Genomic DNA, 20321 nt, shown 5'->3' on the forward strand with positions numbered 1-20321 from the left:
GCACACACCCCTCTTCAAGCATGTGGCTCCCCACCTCCCAGACTCGTTTGGCTTCTGTTAGAGGGTATCTTGGGAGTTTTCTGGTTGCAGCGGCATCCTGTGAGTTCATTAATGTCTGTGGTCTTCATCAGCTGCCATTTACAGAGTCCAGTTGTACAGATGACACTTCTCCCAGGCTGATATGGAAGAAGAGACGGACGTCGTGATGGTTAATATGGACAGGCTACTTGATAGGACCCGGATTTGCCTACAAGTGGAAAAGCCTCATGGAGGGTAGGCGGTTTGTGAAAAGCAAATCTTATGCAGACTTCAGGGCTTTGGTGGCTGGAGGGAAACCCACCCCTGAAGACTCCTGTGCAGAATGAACTGTGGCACTTGAGACAAATCTAAACCACACACTTCATTACCTACTTCCACATCACCCTAATAAAATAATGGACTAAAACGACCGACCGGAGCCGGGCTCTATTTTAGACAGCAGTTTCAATCTAGCTCAGTGGAGAGGCATGGAAGAGCAGCCCCGTTCATCTCAGCGATCAGAAAACCGAGTGGGGCCAGAACCAGGGGCCGAGGCATAACTTTCCAAGGGTGGCCCCTAGTAACCCACTCACTCCAGCCAGGGACCGTCTCCTACAGGAATCTTTGTCTAAAAAGTCATACCCACCCGAGGAGCAAGGCTCAAAACAGGAGCCTGTGAGGGACATTCTAGACTCAAACTATAACATGCACACCCTCCTTCCCCTCCCCCTGCCCCACCTCTGCTCCTGGAAGTGTCTCACCAAGTCGCCCAGGCGATCCTCAAAACTAGCAATCCTCCTGCCTCAGCCTCTGAAGGTGAACTTAACAGGTGCAAATCATCAAACACAGCTCACTCTTTCTGAGGAAGGTGGGAAAAGGAAGTTCAACAGGAGAGAGGAGAGGATAATGAAGACATGAAGGAGGGACATCGAAACGACCGGACTGGGAAACCACACATCATGGAGCCCCTTCCGGAGCTCCAAGGATGGAGGAGCTCTGGGCGTCCTAGTGGTCCAAACTGGATCGCCGAGAGCCGCTTCCGCACCCTAAGTGAACTCCATAGATATGAACACGTAGGCTGGAGACCCAGGGAGACTTGGCGGAGCCAACAGAGTACATTGGTAGGGGTGCGGGTAGGGGGCATCTTCTCAGGCCCGCGAGGGAGGCGGTCTAGGGAGCACACTGCAAAGAGGACTCACTGTCCCAGAACGAACTCGGGTTGCCAGGCATGTGGTTGCCGGGTGACCAGCTGGCTGTTTACCATAGGGCTGAGCCGAGCCACAGCGCCGGGCTCACAGCACCCCCACCATGGCCTCCCGTAGCGCGGGCACACTAATGACCGAATTCAATGCCGCCTTCGTGCCCCCCGCTCTCATGCCCGGGTAAGCTGCCAGGCACCCTGGCACACCTGAACCTACAGGTCAGGGCTCTCCTCTTCCCTACTACACACACCTACCAGGATGCCGAGGCCCCTGGCCCTCCCAATCTGGGGGAGACTTCAAGGAAACCCACCTGGCCAATTTTTTTCCTTCTTGGGTTTCACGGCTTTTCTATTATAACGACAGGCAGTGGCAGGTGATGAGGCTGGAGAAGTTGATGGTTGAGAATCAGCCCAGGATGATGCCATCTGCTGTGGATGGGGCCAGAGTGAGGGAGAAGGAGGAGTTTTTTTTTTTTTTTTTTTTTTTTTTTTTTTTTTTTTTGTGTGTGTGTGTGTGTGTGTGTGTGTGTGTGTGTTTGAAGCAGCAGCCTGGCTCACAGAGGAAATAATGTGAGGGGGAGCATGGGAGCACGCTGGATTTTCCAGGAATATGAGTATTTATGGATTGAAGGAGGAACTGGGGCTGGGTGGGCATGGCTGGCAGAATCTGGCAGGGCAGTATTTGACAGTTGGTAGAGTACACTCTCCACCTGATTTTTACACATACTCTCTTCTGCACACTGAACAGACTGCAAAGTGAAAACCACCAGCCTCAACAGAACACAGTATATTTTGCCTAACGTTTGAGGTTTTTTTTTTTTCCAGCAGAAGCCGCAAGGCATGGAGGGGCCGTTGTGTTACCATGATTTTCAGAAACAATACACACTGAAGTAGCTGCAACCGGAGGATGGGGCTTTAGTTTCCATCCGGCCTGTCTGTGGACGGGACCTTCCTCTAGTGTTCAGTCAGCTCAAAAGCTGCTTTGGTCGCCACCAGACAGAGCTGGTTGTACAAAAGCTTCCCAAAGGCAAGCCGGGAGTGTGGGATCAGCTTGCCTGGGGGCTTGCCAATTCACTCATTCTTCACTTGGAAAAGAAGTTGAGTGCTCCTGGGGCATTGCCGGGTGTTAGGGGGTCCTGGGGGAAATAGAGACAAATGGGGAGAGATTGCCCTTGAGGGGCCCCAGTCTTCTATTTAGATTTTGAGACAGGGTCTAAGATTTTGAGCTCCGCGGTAGGCTAGGCTGTCCTTGGACTGCTCCTGCCTCGGCTCCCCCAAGTGCTGGCATTAGAAGTCTGTGGCTCCAGGCCTGGATCTCATGTCAATACTTAAGATTTAGTTCAAATTCATCTCTGTGGCCACGGCTAGCAGTGTTTTCGCCATATTCTGGGGGTCTGTCATGAGGTTTGGCTTGATACACTGATATTTTATTTATATTTATTATATTGGCTTGATACACTGAAGCCCCCACAGGCTTTTTATTGCAAGAGCCTCTGCTGTCAGACCCCTTGGTTCCTTACGGCCTACAGAGCAAGGCCTGGTGTGTCTGCAGCCCTGTCCCACAATTCCCTCACTCTGGAAGCTATGGGAGCTGTGATCTCAGGGCAGCGCCCACAGCGTCTCTCTAAACCTCCCACTTGTCTCCAGTTCCACTGAGTGCCGCATCCTACCCCATGATGCCTTTAGGAATAGTAATGACGAATGGGCCATAAAGGAGGCTTTACTGGCCTGGATTAGGCTGGGCAGCTGGGCCCACGTCTTCTGCTTTCTTGTTAAGATCTTTCTGGGAGAGAGATGCTTTCCTTAAAGGTCCCCATCAACAAGGAATGAATCAAGACATCTGGTGTTTCTACACCTCCCTGGCAATTCCGCTAACTTAATGAAAGAAATCCAGGATTCCCTACCTCGCTTGGATAATTATTATTTTTTTCTGTTCTTTTTCAAACGTTAATCACAGATTCTAAAGAACAGCCAGTCTCTCCTGACACTCAAATCACCTCCTTTGTAGTTTTATCCACAGGCAGAGAATATTGGGTTGGTTAGGACCACACAGCTCTCACAGCCCACCTCCTTGCTCTTTCAGATATGGGCATGGAGGCCACGGGGGTCTATTCATGATCCTTCTGGTGACTGTAAGAGCTGGGATGGAGTCAGGTCTCTGGTGCCTGGCAGTAACACCAAAACTCCCCAAGTAGGTGCCGTGTTCACAGTGTGATATGTCCTTTTCAAGCCCCCTCTGTAAAAAGGTCTCCATGGCCCAATGTGATGGTTCAGCAGGTAGAGGAACTTGACGACCCAAGTTCAATACCTGGGACCCACATGGTGGAAAGAGAAGAGAACCCACTTCTGAAAGTTATCCTCTGACCTCCCCACGCAGGCCATGGCACATACGGCACCGTCCCCCCCCCAAATTAATACATAAAAAAGTCTTCAAAACAACCAAGAGGGGGAATGAGAATCTTGCCCAGGTCCACTCCACATGCCCTCATGGCCTTAATATTCTGCTTTATCCCAGTATCTACCCTGAACCTTCATGGAACCCATCACGGGTCCCCTTTCCTGGGCAGGGAGGGGAACAGAGTAGACGGTGAGAGACAGATGCTGGAGCCAGCCTGCCTGGATTTGAACTGGGGTCTCATCACTTCATTACCTTGGGGAAGCTCTTTAGCCCCACTCTGTTCTACTTACCTTATCTATTGAATGAAGACAACACATGCAAGTTAAAAGAAAGTCAATCAGCCAATATGCACAAAGCCCCCCACTTGGTAGATGTGATCTATTACTGTTAGAATACTACTGTGCTCAAAGCCTGAAGCTCAAAGCAGTGGACAGCACCAGATGAGGAGGATGATAGTGATAGTGATGATGATGGTGGTGGTGGTGGTGGTGGTGGTGGTGATAACAGCGTTCGGATGGCTGCTAAAATGGCCTGTTTTGTTTCTTGCTGTTCCTAAGTGGCACATTGTCCAGACAACTTCTATAGATTGTAGATACTATCTGTCCGTACCTGGCTTAGGTGCCACACTATACTGGGTAAAGAACTCTTGGGTCCAAGGCCCTGGGGATCATAAGCCTGTTTAAGGGATGGATAAGACTAGCTCCTGTGGGAGTCTGCCCTCTGCCTGCAGATCAGGTGTGGGTGACGCCTTCCCTGGCTCTCTACCTCCATTCACACTTCTAGCTCTCTGTACATTCATTCATGCCCAGCCTGCGTCTTGAAGTTCACTCCAGAGGAGAAAGCATGGATTTGTAGCATTCACCTGGATCTGTGTCAGAAACCCTCCAGCGGTAGCTTAGTTTCGAGATGTCAGCATCTTCTAAAGCTAAGAAGGGATGTGGTGATACATCGCTACATAGGTTGTCGGTTTTCAGCAATTTCAGTTACCCAAAGTCAACCTCAGTATGCAAATAAGAATAGAAACTTCCAGAGGCAAGTAATTCATAAGCTTTAAATAATTTTTATTACTATATTATTGTAATTGTCCCATTATACCATTAGTTATTGCTAATCTATGGTTATGCACAATTTATAAGTTAAACTTTATCATAAATACATATGTATAGGAAGAAAGTGAGTAGAGAGAGTTGAATACCTGGTGATTATTTGCACACTTATTATCTTAGTTTTTCATACCATTTGTTTAATTACAACTTTAAGTAACTCAATTTTTTTACACTAGCTATTTATTCATTTGTTTTTTAATACTAGCCTTTTAAACACCTTTTAAACAGATTTCTGAAGTTTTAGCAACCACTCTTTTGAGGCCAGATCAAGCGAGGACCACCAGCAAACCATTCCCTCATCTGAGGAGGTGGGGCAGAGGGGATGGGGTTGGCCAGGGCTCAGGGCAGGCCTAGCACATGGAGGTGCAGCCTCCAAGATGGGCCAGTCCATGGTGGAGTATGAACCAAAGGCTGTCTCAACTGATGTGGGCATCGGTGTTAGATCTCAGAGCTTTGGTTTGTGTCCCTCTGTGGGCCACACCTAGAGGTTCTGACGCTATTGGTTGGGCTAAGCTTGAGGATGAGGTTTTTCAGCCCTCCTGGGTGATTCCAGTGTGGAGGACCTTTGTGATGGAGCAGGCACCAGCCTAAGCATCCTTTAAAAGGATTCTCCCAGGGTGCAACCTTCCTGTCTGTACTTCTGACAGCTCAGCCTTAGGCTGCAGGGTCTGACGAAGGCCAGCGGGCAGCTACCTTCTGCGAGTCTCATCCCAGCTGCCTGAGCAGGGGGCATTCAAGCAGACATCAGACTCTAGAAACCCCGTCTCCTCCTCTAGACTCTGCCCTGCAGGAAGTCCCATCTAGTGCTCTCCTCCTCAGAGGATCCTGTTCTCATTTGCTGGGGTCCTCTGGCAAAGCCATTTACTTTCTTCCCAGTGTGGTTCCCGAACCTCTGCCGCAGGGCTATCTCCTCCTCAGATTTCAGCCCTAAAACTGAGTTGGGGTGGTTCTTAGGTAACTGGTGCCTCTCACACAAGCTGGGGGCACTAAGAAGCCCCTGAGAAGAGAGCGTCAGGAGCCTGGAAACCCAGGCTACATATTAGAGATTCTCCTCCTTTCCTAGAGAAAGATGGGCTCTTCAAAGCCAGCCTCCACTTGTCAACTCAACCCGATAAACACTTAGAGAGCATCTGCTGGGTGGGAACGGTAGGAGCACAGACAGAAGCAGTAGGAAGAATATTCCAAGGGTTCAGATCATTTCAAATACAACAGAATGTGACCAGGTCAATGAAGAGACAACAGGGGGTGAGCAGGGCCTAGGAATTCATCAGTAGAGGCTTCCTGGGAAGGAGAGTACCCGGGTTGGGAATTTAGCTTACTTGCCTAGCATGTATGAGGCCCTAGGTTCAATACACCACACTGTTTAAGAAAAAGAGTATACTTAACATCAACTGGAATGGCAGACAGGATCACAGAGGGAAGGAGGGAGGGAGCCCTCTGGGTGGAGGGAGGGCTTGAGCAGAAGCAAGGGCTGGAGGTTCTGTATTTTCAAAGCAGCAGTCTAATTGGCTGGAGTGAGAAAGCTTCAATAGGAAAGTTAAGAACAAGGTTGATAAGATCCCTCACACAGCCCCACAGGTAGAGACACCCTCCCCCAAAAGCTCACCCTAGGCAGTGGGGAGCCCTCACAGGGTCTGCCAAGGGCTGGGGTGGGGTAGGAGGATGCCATCAGCTCGCTCCGTCCTCAGTGGAAGGTACGGCAGAGAAGAGGCTGTGCGTGGAATGGGAACACGCCGAATGTAGCAAGTTAATTAGTTAATAAGGCTGCTCAAGGGATCCCTGATGCTCATGGTAATTAATTTTAATGTCAGCTATGGGGCCAGCCAGTGCTCTTAAGAGGCAGGGATGGGATTGCTCCCTGCACACACAGTGATCCACAATGGGCCTTTGAATCCATTTGTGGTCTTGGCCCAGGAGCCCGGCTTGGCATCTCCTGGCTTGTGTGTGTGTGCAGGTAGATGGAGAAACATGGGGGCAGATGAATGGACAAGGACAGGAAGAGGGGGTGGGGGAGGAGATGAGCTCGTGCCACCGCTCAACGCTCAGTTTTAAAACCTGCCATTCCCCTGTCACAGGGCCAACAAAAACAGGGCAGCAGAAGGTTCTAGTATGGAGCCCTATGGGGTCCGCCGAAGGCCCACACATCCAGGTGCCGCCAAGGGACCTGCGCCTAGCTTCTTGCTGAGTCCTCTGAGTGCCAAATAATGAGAAAGCGTGTGCACACACATGCACCTGGCAGAGCTGCGAATTCAGCCGGGAAGCCAGGCAGAACTGAACAGTTGCGGAGGAGGGGGCTTCTATTCTATTGGGATGCAAATCCCTTGGCATTCAGAGAGGGTGGGAGGCAGGGAGCAGAGGAGGAGCATGGCAGGAGCTTGGGGGTGGTGAAGAGAAGACTCCCAAGGGCAAGTCTCATCTCCACAGCTCTTCCTTGTGGGTGGGATTCTTCATGCGCCCTGGAAATCTGAACTCCCTTTAAGACGGGCCAGAGACACTGTGCTGCCAGCGATCCGGACTGCTTGCTCCTCCCATGAGCATGTATTAAGTGCTGGGTCTGGGGCTTGGGAAGAACACAGAGTAGACACAGGCTGTCTTCGTTCACTTTCTATTGCTGTGATAAGACACTGACCAGAGCCAGCTTGAGGAGAAAAGGGTTTTTTTGCCTTACATATCTAATCACAGTCCATCATTGAGGCCAAGGTGGGAACTCAAGCAGGGCAGGAACCTGGAGGCAGGGACTGAAGCAAGGACCATGAAGGGAGCTGCTTACTGGCTTGCTCCCTATAGCTTGCTCAGCCTGCATTCTCATATGACCCAGAATGACCTGTCTTGAGTGGCACCTCCCATATCACCCGTTTAAAAAAAAAAATACCCCCATGGACTTGCCTACAGGCAATCTGATGGAGGCGTTTTTCTCAGCTGAAGTTCCCTCTCCCCAGATGACTCTGTGTCAAGTTGACAAAACAAAACACTCCCCAGGATTTGTGTGGACTTGGGTCTGAATGTAAGGATGAAAAATCGCAATAGCAAACACCCGTGTGAGGTACAGGGTGAGGTCAGGGAGGCAACTCAGAGGACCGGCTCTTCCCAAGTGAGTAGAAGGCGAGTCCCCTGAGGGCGGAAGTTCAGGCCTCCAGACCGAGGAGCTACTGAAGACCTCAGAGGCTTAGGGCGCGACACTGTGTGTGCCTCTGCTAGACCCGGGTGTCTAGAGGGGAGTGGGCAATGTGAGGAAGATGACTCTGACCTGGACGCGGGATACGGTGGTGTTGGGGGAAGGGATGGTGGGGGTGAGGGGGTGGGACTCAGTTGAGGAAAGACTCTAGGAGAATGGAGGTTGTCCTGGTGAGCAGAGTTGTGGGAGAGAGGAAGGCAGAGAGGATTTGGGGAGCATATGAAGAGAATTGAGGGAGGTCTGTGTGCAGGGTATTGGGGAAGAAGCGGCAGACCACTGTTGGCTGGGTGGGGCGGTGTTAGCAAGGGCAGCATTATAACACTGGGCAGAAGGGGAAGCGGGCGAGCAGAGTCTGAGCATCTGTAAGCGGAATAGCTGGGGCCGGAGATGGAGCCAGGCATCATCAGGGCATAGGAGATGGAAGTCTTTCATGGTGAGGTCTCCCCAAAGAAGCCAATCTTTGAAGAGAGGACCATGGGTGTAATACCCATGACTAGAGCTGACTCTCCACCAGACCTCTCCAATCCCAAGCCAAGCCCTTCTCTGTCTCCCAGAGGAAACTCTGCCACTACCCACCCACGGAGTGGGCCTTCCCTCCTGGCCTTTCATGAGAACCTTAACGGCGGTCCAGCTTGGTCTGGAGCTGGTCCTTGCTGGTTGCCTACATGGCATGGCAGACAGGACACAACCTCATGTCACTATGACTTCTGCCTGAGAGTCAAAGCTTACGTCTCTGTTCTGTAGCATTGTGCCACCACACAGTGGGGTCCCAGAAAGGCAACTTTCAACCTCTCTCTGTCCTTCTAGCTCTGTCTCTGTCTGTCTATCTGTCTGTCTCTCTCTCTCTGTCTCTCTCTGTCTCTGTCTCTCTCTGTCTCTCTGTCTCTGTCTCTGTCTCTCTCTCTCAGATGCATATACAAAAAAAAATGAAAGCAGTAGGTCTTCCCAAGTCCAACACCCAAAGTTACCATTTGGTGAACCCTACCTTAGGTCTGAAAAAAGGGCCAGATGAAGGACAGATGTGAAGTCACATAAAATCGATGTTGTAAAAAAAAAAAAAACAATCAGACCTTATTTGCTATTTCAAAATGAAAGTTTGAAGTTTAAGTGTGAAATTTAATCTCACTAGGATGGAAGAGAAAGAAACTGAAATAAAAGGGAAGACTAGGCAGACTTTAGATAAATGTCAACTCATCAGAAAAAGATACCCCTCTAAGATCCTTGGGTGCGTGGGGATGGGGGTGGGCAGGAAGAGAGCGACTAAAAGCCAACAAAGGCTGAGAGAGTCATTATGTCGTGTACTTGTGATGGCGTTTCCATTTTTGATGGCATGGGTTGATGTTCGGAGACATTATTAGTACGTTCCCATCTCCCCTCCACCCACTTTTCGATTTTGGGTGCTCAGGTTATTTTTACCTTGACAGGTTTTATAACATTCACCCTTGTTCTGCAAGCAGTGTTCACCTGGCTGCTATTCCTAGTCCTGTTCTTGAATAGGTTGGAAGATCACCAGCCCTCATTCTCACAGAGGCTATGCTTGACTGAATTTAATTTTTCCTTTGAATCACCCCTTGTTTGGCAGGGTTTTGTCGCTGAACACTTCTTTTAGGGAGAGCCTGTGAGGATTTTATTTTCTACATCTTCGTGCTGGGAAAGGACTGACTGGCCTCTTGGCTGGTGTAATAGTCTCAGGTCATGCTTCCTGTAGAATGTTCTCTACAACCCACACTTCTTCCCATCTCCATTCTTTTCTTTTTTAAATTGGCGTGGTGTCTCAGGGTTTCTACTGCTGTGAAGAGACACCATGACCATGACAATTCTTAAAAGGAAAACATTTAATTGGGATTTCTGGCATGGAGAGACAAAACATGCATCTCTCCTTTGAAAGAAAAGGAGAGAAAACTACAAGCAACCCAACATGCCCAGCCAACTCACCTTCAGCTGTCCCCCCCCCACAACATAGCTGCAAGAGAGTCATGGAGCTCTAGCCTCACTAGGACTAAGGAAATGTGAAGCAACACCTCCCTCTCATACCTGTTATGACTTTGCAGCTTATTGAAGCTATATTTTTAGGAGGTTTCCTCTATAGCATGAGACTTCTCAGGAACTCTGTTTCTGCTTTTCAGAGTTGCTTCCTTCCAAACAGGGATTATCATTGGTACAAATGTAGCAGAGAGGCAATGTGAGCTGAAGACATTGGATGGCCCTAGATGGCCTTGATTAAACCAGTAAGAGGTTTATGGTTCAGTGGTAGGGACAGAAGTGGGACTGAGAGAGGTCAAAAGTAGGGTTGAAGGAACAAAGGCAGAAGTTCTATGGCCTTCCTTAGAGAGATGGAGACATAAAGGAAGAGGAAGGGTGGGATGTGAGAGGCAGCAAAGTCTTACAGAGCTTCACAGTTCAGAAAAGACTAGGGCACATCCTTAGGCAGAGGGCAGACATGAGGAGGAAATTAAAAATGGCAGGGAGGAAGGGCAGAGGCTGAGAGAAACATAAGAGACCTGCCAGTGAATTGAGCAAGGTAGACTTCAGACCCAGGAGGTGAGCCATGGTAGAGAGGAGGACTCTGTCTTCTGGAGGTGGCCGAGGTGGCCAAGGTGGCCACACAGGCTCACAGAGAGGGCACCAAAGACTCCTGAGCCCTCAGTTTCTATGTCAGAGGAGGCTATTGGCAGGAAGTCCAGGAGGACCCAGAAGAAAGGTCTCTGAAGTGAATGGAAAAGCATCAAGAGCATATGAAGTCAAAGAATAGAGAGAAGGGGCTGGAGAGAGATCCATGAAGCCAGGGATGGAGTCTCCTAGCTTGGCCACCTCTGTGACTCACTTTACACATAGCCCTGACCCAGGCACATACTTACTACCAGATCCCAGGCAGGCCCACTGATGGGAACAACAGGACCAGAAACTGGAAGGATTTGAAATATTTTGATCACAATGGAAAGCAGCCAGCAGGTCTGTTTGTCACTCTATATATTTTCTGGCCATTTTTTTTCCTGAAGATGCAGGGAAGAAAATCATGCATTACTGCCTAATTCTAGGCCTACACCTGTTGGTAAGGAGGCATCAGCCCAAGGGGGGGTGGGGGCTAGGGAGACAAAGAACCCTTGAGGCAGGATGGGTGTCTGGAATGTAGAAGCAGACAAGCTGCAGTTTCTTGCACCACCAGGGCTTAACTGGGATTGCCCTGGTGTGTGGCTGGACCTCAGTTCTCATGGATGGTGGTTGTCATCTTAGGGCATGTATTGGAAGTCCCTAGAACATGGTCACTGACCTTCTGGTGTTTTTTAATCTAGATTCAACTGTGCCCATCACTACTGCTGTGGATACTCTATCTGCTCATCATTCTATCTGTTTAATAAACAGTTTGGTTCCCCCCTGCCCCCACATACCATGTGCCAGACCAAGTATGAGGAACCAGGCACACAAATATGTAGAACACAAGTCCATCCTGCATCTGAGAAGCTCACTGTCTGGTAGAGCACATGAAGTCTTACTATATAGACTAAGCTGGCCTCAAACTCAGAAAGTTTAAGCAGTGAAGGAATGTATCAACAACAATAGAAGGCTGCTATATATGTAATTGAACAAAGGGACCAAGTTCCAGGCCTACAAGCAAAAGAACTTGGCGTCTTTGATCATGTAGTTCTGGCTTTACCAGGGAATATACGGGAAAGGGGTTGTGGAATCTCCCTCCGCAGCTAAGGAAAGCTGCTGAGGCCAGATGCACATCAGGGCCGTCCCTGCATGGAAGTCCAGAGAGGCCATTGTGTGAAGCTGTGAAGGTAAAGCCTGGATTTTGTTGGAGACCTCAAGATGTTGGAGATGCCAGAGGTGTGGAATGCCTGCCAAGAAGAGCCGTCGATTTGTTGTGGAACCAGCGCAAAAGAAAAAAAAGTGTGTTGCAGTCAACAAAGTTGAAATAGGTTGGAGATCTGGGGAGCACTTTGACATCAGGACATGGAGATGGAGAATTTGGGGTTTGCCCAGATGGTTTTAGGTCTTGCTTTTTGATCCAGTATTTCCTCACTATGCTCCCTTTCCTCCCTTTTGGAATGGTAATGTATATTCTGTGCCATTGTATGTTGGGAGTATGTGATCTGCTTTTTGATTTTAATTTTACAGGAGGTTACAGTTAAGCGATTGCCTTAGTCTCAGAAGAGATTTGGACTTTGGACTTTTAAACGGTGTTGAGACTGTGAAAGTCTATAGGGACTTTTGAAGCTAGATTACATGCATTTTACATTATGGTATGGCTACAAGTCTATGGTGGCCACAGTGGAATGTGGTGGCTTGAAAAAGAATGGCCCCCATAGGTTCATATATCTGAATGCTTAGACACCAGGAAGTGGAACTGTTTGAAAAGATTAGAAGGATTAGGAGGTGTGGCCTTGTTGAAGGAAGTGCATCACTGGGGGTGGGCTTTGAGGTTTCAAAAGCCCAGTGTTTCTCTCTTCCTCTCCGCCTATGAATCAGGATGTAACTCACAGCTACCCCTCCAGGGCTATGCTCTCCACCATGAAGATGATGGATTAAGCCTCTGAAACTCTAAGCAAGCTCCCAATTAAATGTTTTCTTTTATAAGAGATGCCTCATTCATGGTGTCTTTTCACAGCAGTAGAACAAGACTAAGACAGAGGTGGATTGAGGGTCTGAGTCCAGCTGCCCAGCACCTACATAAAAGTTTAAAATCTAAGTGTGGCGGAACACATCAATAACTTGAGCACTGGCAGTCTGGAGAGGTCACAGTGCTCACTAGTGAGCCAGTCCAACCAGGTAAGCTCTGGATTCAGTTGGAGACTCTGTCTCAAAAACTCAGGTGGAGAGCAATGGAAGAACCACCCAACATCGACCTCTGACCTCCATATATGTATGTCTTCTCTCTCTCTTTCTCTCTCTCTATCTACCCACCCATCCACTCACCCATCCATCCACCCACCCACTCACCCACCCACCCACCCATTCATCCATCCATCCATCTATCCATCTATCTATCTAGAGAGTACTGTCTCTCTGTCTGTCTCTCTCTCTCAGATGAATGGAAAATGCTGAAGAGACTCAAAAGAATGATCAGGGAAGTGGGTACAAAGAACAGGGTAAGCAATAACGACATTTCCAGGCGGAGGGGAGGTGCGCTCTGCGCTAACAGCAGGGAGGACAGTCAGATGCTGGAGGATGAGGAATGGAGAGCGACAGTGACTGTGTGGACTGGAAAGCGTTGGTCCATGTCCTACATGTGCTGGGCAGCCTTGCTCTGTGAGCCTCGTGTAGCCAAGGCTCTGTGTCTCAGAAGGGTCCCTAAGTCTTTCACATCTTCTCTTCCTCTTTCTGGGCCTCCTTGGCATCAAAAGAGTTGTTCAAGGGTGTTTAGCAGCACAGAGCCCTGGTCAAGGCCCCCGGGTCACTTGAATAAGCATCTTGAGAAGCCATGGCAATGTCAACCTGAAAACCACAATTATCTTGAGAAGGAGCATGAGGAGTTGGAAGAGGGAGGGATGGAAATGATGGAAATTCAGTACTCTTGTATGCCATCTTCAAAAAGAATTTTTAATTAAAAACAACAGCCCAACTCTCACCTCAAAGGAGAGAAGAGAGTTTATTCTAGAGCCAAAGATGGTTATCCATAGACTGGAACTCAGAGTTCAGTTACCGTGAATTCTGCATTCCAATGTGGTAACAGTTCGATGAAGCTTGTATAATAACAAAACAAAGAGAGTCCTAAATCAAGACACTTTAAAAATACCTCAGTGCGGGGTGCTGGAGAGATGGCTCAGTGGTTAAGAGCACTGGCTGCTATTCCAGAGGACCCTGGCTCAATTTCCAGTGCCCACGTAGCAGCTCACAACTGTTTGTAAGATCTGACACCCTTACACCAATGTACATAAAGTAAAATTAAATAAATTATTAAAAAAAATACACTGGTGGAACCACTGAGTAGGTGCTTGAGGCAAAGTTTCCTGTTATAGTCCCTACATGCTATCTGGTGGCAGTCTTACTTAGCCTCTTGGTTGGTAGAAAACAGGGTTTTAAATTAATGCACTCAAAAGGGTTTTACTTATTAGTGACTGGATATTAGGTCAGACACAAAAGTGGGCAAAGAATGGCTGTTTTGTGGGCCACAGATAGCCCAAGACAGAATGTGATTAGGCTCTGGACCTGCAACATTCCAACTCTCCAATCCCAACCTCTTCAATTAAAACATTGAAGTTTTATTCAGCTACTCAGCCTTGAAGAAAAAAAAAATTAGTTGAAGGTGCAACTCCTTTAGGGGACTTCTGTTTGGAGGAACAAGGCCCAGCTGGGCAGGCCTGTGCTATAGAAAACCAAACACCCGCGGTATTTCACTGCCAAGTTCCACCAACTTCTCTCCTCTCTTCCCTATAACGAGATGACAGTGGAAGATCGGGGCTAGACAGAGCCCAGAGTCTTCTGGCTGGCCCCTGAAGAGCTGGGGGATCTGTGCATGGGTGATTGGCCTGTAAGCTCCCCGAGAGGTTCAGAGGTCTATGGTCTGGAGGACAGCCACCCAGTCAACCCCTCTGTGCCAAGGAAGGGGCCCAGAGGCCTGTTCACGTGATCTTCCCCCAAAGCTCCAAGCAGGCTAGTGCTCTTTAAGAATCCTTTCACGCCGGGCGTTGGTGGCGCACGCCTTTAATCCCAGCACTCGGGAGGCAGAGGCAGGCGGATCTCTGTGAGTTCGAGGCCAGCCTGGGCTACCAAGTGAGCTCCAGGAAAGGCACAAAGCTACACAGAGAAACCCTGTCTCGGAAAAAAAAAAAAAGAAAAAAGAAAAAAGAAAAAAAAATCCTTTCACAGCCAGAGGGACACGGGATCCCTCCATTGCCACGGGCCTGTCTGGGAACTAGCTATGGATGTCGTGTGTCTTCCTCCACCTGTCCCCTCCCTGCTGTCACTGCAGGTATAAAGGCCATGTCCCCAGTGTGGCTTCCTCCTTTGGCTCCTCTTACGGCAACACCACCTTCAAGTACTTCCAGGACCTCCGCAATACAGCCTTGGAGAAGAGCTATGCACTCCTCAGTGGAGGCCGCTTTCCCACCATCTTCTCCCCTAACCCCACCCTGGTGCTGACCAACCAGGCCCAGGACTGGGACCGCTTTCTGCATCTGCCCACCTACACCCGATCCAACCTGGACAGCAGCCGCAACTTCGAGATCAATAACTTTTATCAGGTGAGCTGCCTGCCGGGTTGCAGCCCCAGCCCGGGAAGGCCTGGGTGGCTGGGGAGGGGGTTTGCCTTTTTCAGAGTTTCAGGGCCAGAGGAGATCTCCTATATTCGAGAGGTTTCTATGACTCTGTCTTGCTCAGTCCACAGCCAGTGCAGTTGGGGAACCTTCAGGGATGCCCCTTCCCCTTTCTTCTGCTCCCTCTAATTTTTTGACTCTATGGCTCTATCTTAGTTTCTATTTCTGTGATAAAACACCATTTACACTTCCATATTATACTCCGTTATCGAAGGAAGTCAGGACAGGAACCTAGAGACAGGAACCAGAACAAGAAGCCGTAGGGGAATGTGGCTTACTGGCTTGCTCCCTGTGGCTGCTCAGGACCACCTACCAGAGGTAGTACCCCCCCTCCACAATGTCCTGGGCCCTCCTACATCAATCATCAATCAAGAAAATGCTCCACAAGGCGTGCCTACAGATCAAACTAACTGGTGGCGGCATTTTCTCAATTGAGGTTCCCCTTTCCCAAATGACTCTAGCGTGTATCAAGTTGGCATGAAATTAACCAGCGTGAAGGTACTTGCTTCTTACCTGAAGAAAAGGCTCCCAACAAATCCCAGGGAAAATCATACACAATCAAAGGGTCCACTGAAATTTCTGGGTACCTGCTAACCCTCCACAGTTCCCATTCCCCTAAGAGTGGGCCCCAGGTCATTCTTAGCCCAGATTGTACCAAATTGTCTGGTGAAGAGCTGGAGATGAAGGAGACCTAGCCACACCCCTGGTACTTTTGCTTCTCTGGTTCATCAAGTGTCCACCCCAATGCTGCACAGACTTGTTCCCTTGGTAGGAAAGGGGGTTCGGTTCATGCTAGCTCTAGGAGCCCTGTTCTTCACAGCATCTTTCCCCCACACCCACCCACACACACACACCCTACACACACACCCCAGCCTGGTAGGAGGGACACAGCCATTGTCTGATGCCAGAAAGGACCTGTCTGAGGGAGGGAAGTTCCCCAGGGGCGGGATGAGTAGACAAGCTCAGGATTTGAGAAGCCGTGGGGCCATCTCAGTGTGGCAGTGACAGCCTTTGTCTCCGTTTCGACTCACACAGACACCTGCTCCAGGAGTGAAGGAAAAGCTGAGCTTGTGTGGACAGCGGTGTGCTTAGGGCAATGATTGTGTGGACAGCGGTGTGCTTAGGGCAGTGATTGTGTGGAGGGCGGTGTGCTTAGAGCATGCTTGTATGGGCATGGGTAGGTGTGCTTAGGGCATGCCTGTGTGGACCTGGGTAGGTGTGCTTAGGGCATGCCTGTGTGGACCTGGGTAGGTGTGCTTAGGGCATGCCTGTGTGGACCTGGGTAGGTGTGCTCAGGGCATGCTTATGTGGACCTGGGTAGGTGTGCTTAGGGCATGCCTGTGTGGACAGCGGCTAGGGACACACCTGTTAAGCTGGGCTTTCAGAACTTCTCAGAGTTGCTTGGTCCTCTTTTACTCACCGTAGCAGAACAGCTGTGTGGGCACCAATATACCTGGTAGGCAGAGGAGGAACGAGGGCGTAGAGAGCAACAGCTGGTTAGCCGTTGAGATGAGTCCTCGGGATCCCCGGGGACTCTCCCAGGAGCCTGGGAAAGGAGACTTTCCACTCCTGCCTGGGTCTCGCTGGGTGCGGGTGATGCGGCAACAACCTGTTGTGTGTTCTTTGAGCGGCAGGCAGTACAGCAGCAGCGGAACTACTACCAAGACAAGACTGGCACGGTGCCCCGTGTTCCCTACTTCGTGCTGCCTGTGAAGGAGCGGGACCGGTACCCCCTACCCACCGACCTGTGAGTGTCCCTGTCTCCCTCTCTACCGTGAACACACACACACACAGGCCACTCATTCCTCATCCTGACCCTCGGAACCCATTAGCAACCTAACGTGTGGTGCCTGACGTGCGTGCGGAGGCAGACAGTCGCACTGCAGAGGGGGTCCCAGGCCCAGCCACTTGTGGCGGGAGAATGCCAGGCACCTGCGTGGGCAGAATCAGAAAGTGTTTTTCCTGACCTGATGCATGCTCCACAGCTTTTGCTAGTGGGAACCTGCCCACAGCTTCCTCGGCAATGGCCCCCTTCTTAGAGGTGCACCAGTTCAAACCTGGAGCTGCTGCTGCCCTCTGGTGGTTGAAAAGGACACTACATGGACTAGAGAGGGGCCCACCCGCTTGCCACACCCCCCACCTCCTCGTCCCCTCCTGTGGAACCCAGTCTGGGGTGTTCTAGGAGAACCTAGTCACGCACCAAGGACTTGAAAATACCTTAAAAACCCAACTATCCGAGTTTTTTTTAAAAAAAAATGTAAGAAAGCATGTTACATTCTAGCCCTCACGCCTGGGGCTATCTGGGAGACTTCCTTGGCCCACCTCCAGGGAAGACCTCCTTTGCCCTGCAAGGTGAGTGAGGCAATGTCATACCCTCCTGCCACCCAAGGGATCACAAGCTTATTCCTGGTGCCTGCGGCTGGGGGACCATGGTGACTTGTGCCTGGGCTAGAGACCAGCAAGACTCCAAGCCTGTTCCTCACCCCACTCTTACAACCCACCTCTCTTTGTCTGGAGAGGGAGGGACTCTTGGGAGGTCAGTGGGCAGGTTTGGGGTTTCTAACCCTTCCTAACCCCTGCTCACCTCAAGAGCCCCGGCCTCGGCATTCAGGGAAAGCAACTGTTCCCACATAGTTTGCAGACATTGTCTCGCTGCCTCTAGAAGCGCCTCTCTGTAAGATAGGTGGGTCTGTTGGTAAGTAAGGAAGCTGAGTCCAGGGAGGACTCTGGGAGCCTGAGCCAGGTGACCTGGTAGTTGGCGACGCAGTGTGGGAAGAGACCCGTGTCTGCTGCAGTCAACTCAGACTTTGAGTTGGCCATCTCAGCCAGTGTGTCCTTGGGGACAGGTCTCCTGAGACCTTGCCAGATGTGTTCTTCTTGAATCTTCGGATCCATGTGTCTCTTTCTTCGCCAAATCACCTGGTAGTCTATTCTGTTGACAGTGCCGTGCCTGACACAGACAGTTAATCCTAAGTGCCCAGGGAAGGTCAGCGATCAGTTCTGTAGCCTGGAGAGTCTCAGGCTTTTTGGAATTCCACCACCACCATCACCTTCACCATCATCATCAACACTATCATCACCACCTTCACAATCACCACCATCACCATCATCACCATCATCACCATCATCACCACCATCACCATCATCAACACTATCACCACCACCATCACCATCACCTTCACCATCATCATCAACACTATCATCACCATTACCACCACTGTCACCTTCACCATCATCAATACTATCATCACTACCATCACCATCATCACCACCATCACAATCATCATCTTCACCATCATCAACTTATATCACAATCATCACCTTCACCATCATCATCATCAACACTATCATTACCACCATCACCACCGTCACCTTCACCATCATCAACACTATCATGACCACCTTCACAATCACCACCATCACCATCATCACCATCATCACCACCATCACCATCATCACCATCATCACCATTACCACCACCGTCACCTTCACCATCATCATCATCAACACTATCATCACCTTCACCATCATCACCATCACTACCATCACCATCATCACCACCATCACAATCATCACCTTCACCATCATCATCATCAACACTATCATCACCACCATTATCACCATTCCCATCATCCTTATCGTCACCATCCTCACCTTACCTATCATCATAATTACCGTTACTACCATGACCATCATTACCCCTGTTACCTTCACCATCACCATCACCATCTGTCACCACCATCACCTTCACCGAACCGTCATCCTCAGCCACCGTCTCCTGTAACCGTCGAGGGTTTACTCTTGCCTCGCACTATGTTAAGTGCTCCGTTTGCAGAGTTTCATTGAGAACAAGGCCAAAAGGGTAATAATGACTGCCATTCGTTGTTACATGGGTTTGTTTCCAGCTGGAGACAGGACCAGAATCCACACCCAAGTCCGTGTGACTTAGCAGATGCCACGCTGCTGAGTGACTACAGGGCCACAAAGCCATTGTGGGCACACGCAGCTGTGGTGAACACCCTTTACCCTCCCCACGAGGCACTCTGCCTGACAACGGCCCCGTCCTCACCCCCAGGCCTCCTCTCACCCCGAAGAATAAGTGGCACCTTTTAAGAGTGTCCCCTGACTACCTGAAGCACTCTCAGACTTTCCCGTCGGGGAAGAGAGTCTCCTCACAGGAGCGGCGGAGGAGGGACCTCTACTTCGAGTTCAGAGCCTGAAGCCAGGTGGCTGATGCCAGGGAGCCTTGGCTTGACCAGGCTGGCTGGCTTGCAATAAAATCTTCAGCCACAACCTTCCCATGTGCCTCTCCTTTGGGTCCTGTCACCATGCATGAAGGTATCCTGAGCGCCTGGGGAGAGCTAAGCCTAAGGGATTCAAACTAAGACGCAGTGTCCAGCTGCTGTGGGCCACCTAGCTGCTCCCAAGTTGAGCCAGGTGGGGCCAGGGGGTCTGACAAAGGTCGGGCTCACGTCCGCCCAGGCGGGTCACTTGGGTATGGAGACCTCACATCTGTGTTCACTAGTATAATTGAGAACACCCGCCCTTGTCTCGAAGTGGGTGTCATGGCTCTCTAAACAATTGCCCTGGGTGTTGTCGATGCTCAGCTGACTTTTCCCTTTGCCCTTGACTCAGTCTGGGACTCCCAGCCCATGTGAGATGATGCTGCTCACATTCGGAGTGGGATTTCCACCCTCGGTTAACTGTCTCTGCAAACACCCTCATGGACGCATGCAAAAGCGTGCGGCACTCACTCCCTACGTGCTTCCTAGTCCAATCAAATTGACTCTCACACACGGGAAGGAATTCTCCCTGGAGCCTTGGCGTTATTTAATTGATCCTTACGATAACTTGTGAGGACAGCATTACCCTCCCTCTTCACCGAAGACCTGGAACTTCCAGGATGCTGAGAGAGTTGCCCGGGCAGGCACAGTAAGGAAATGGCACGGACAAGATTTGAACCAGGTCCTTTGGGCTCCCCGGTTCTGGCTTCTCACACACCCATGTGGAGACAGCAGGGGTCTTTATGATCCGGAGGGGCCTGGCAGTGGGGTGGGCGGCTCTTCAGGGAAGAAGCCATTTTGAACATCGTGTATTCAGCATGGACTGGCAGAAGCTGGCTGAGTATCTATCCTTGAATGTATGTCTTCTCTTTTCTTCCTTC

At 50.1% G+C, this 20321-nt stretch overlaps 1 protein-coding gene across 1 annotated transcript; it reads left to right on the plus strand.

Annotated features, from left to right (window-relative positions):
* Positions 1-1270: 1270 nt before the first annotated feature.
* Fam166c (family with sequence similarity 166 member C) lies at positions 1271-19455 on the plus strand. Its single transcript, XM_028875651.2, has 4 exons — positions 1271-1400; positions 14815-15085; positions 16792-16904; positions 19233-19455. Exons 1-4 carry the CDS (start codon positions 1327-1329, stop codon positions 19375-19377), a joined length of 603 nt encoding a protein of 200 aa, XP_028731484.1. The 5' UTR covers positions 1271-1326; the 3' UTR covers positions 19378-19455.
* Positions 19456-20321: the final 866 nt, after the last annotated feature.

Source organism: Peromyscus leucopus, chromosome 22 (genome assembly GCF_004664715.2).
Source record: "Peromyscus leucopus breed LL Stock chromosome 22, UCI_PerLeu_2.1, whole genome shotgun sequence".
NCBI classification, from domain to species: domain Eukaryota; kingdom Metazoa; phylum Chordata; class Mammalia; order Rodentia; family Cricetidae; genus Peromyscus; species Peromyscus leucopus.

Bases quoted from the DNA above. Each gene is read 5' to 3' on its own strand.
- Fam166c (XM_028875651.2), top strand. From the start codon at position 1,327: ATGGCCTCCCGTAGCGCGGGCACACTAATGACCGAATTCAATGCCGCC. The intron at 1,401-14,814 runs GTAAGCTGCCAG...CTGTCACTGCAG, and splicing joins CCCCCCGCTCTCATGCCCGG to GTATAAAGGCCATGTCCCCA. The intron at 16,905-19,232 runs GTGAGTGTCCCT...CCTCACCCCCAG, and splicing joins TACCCCCTACCCACCGACCT to GCCTCCTCTCACCCCGAAGA.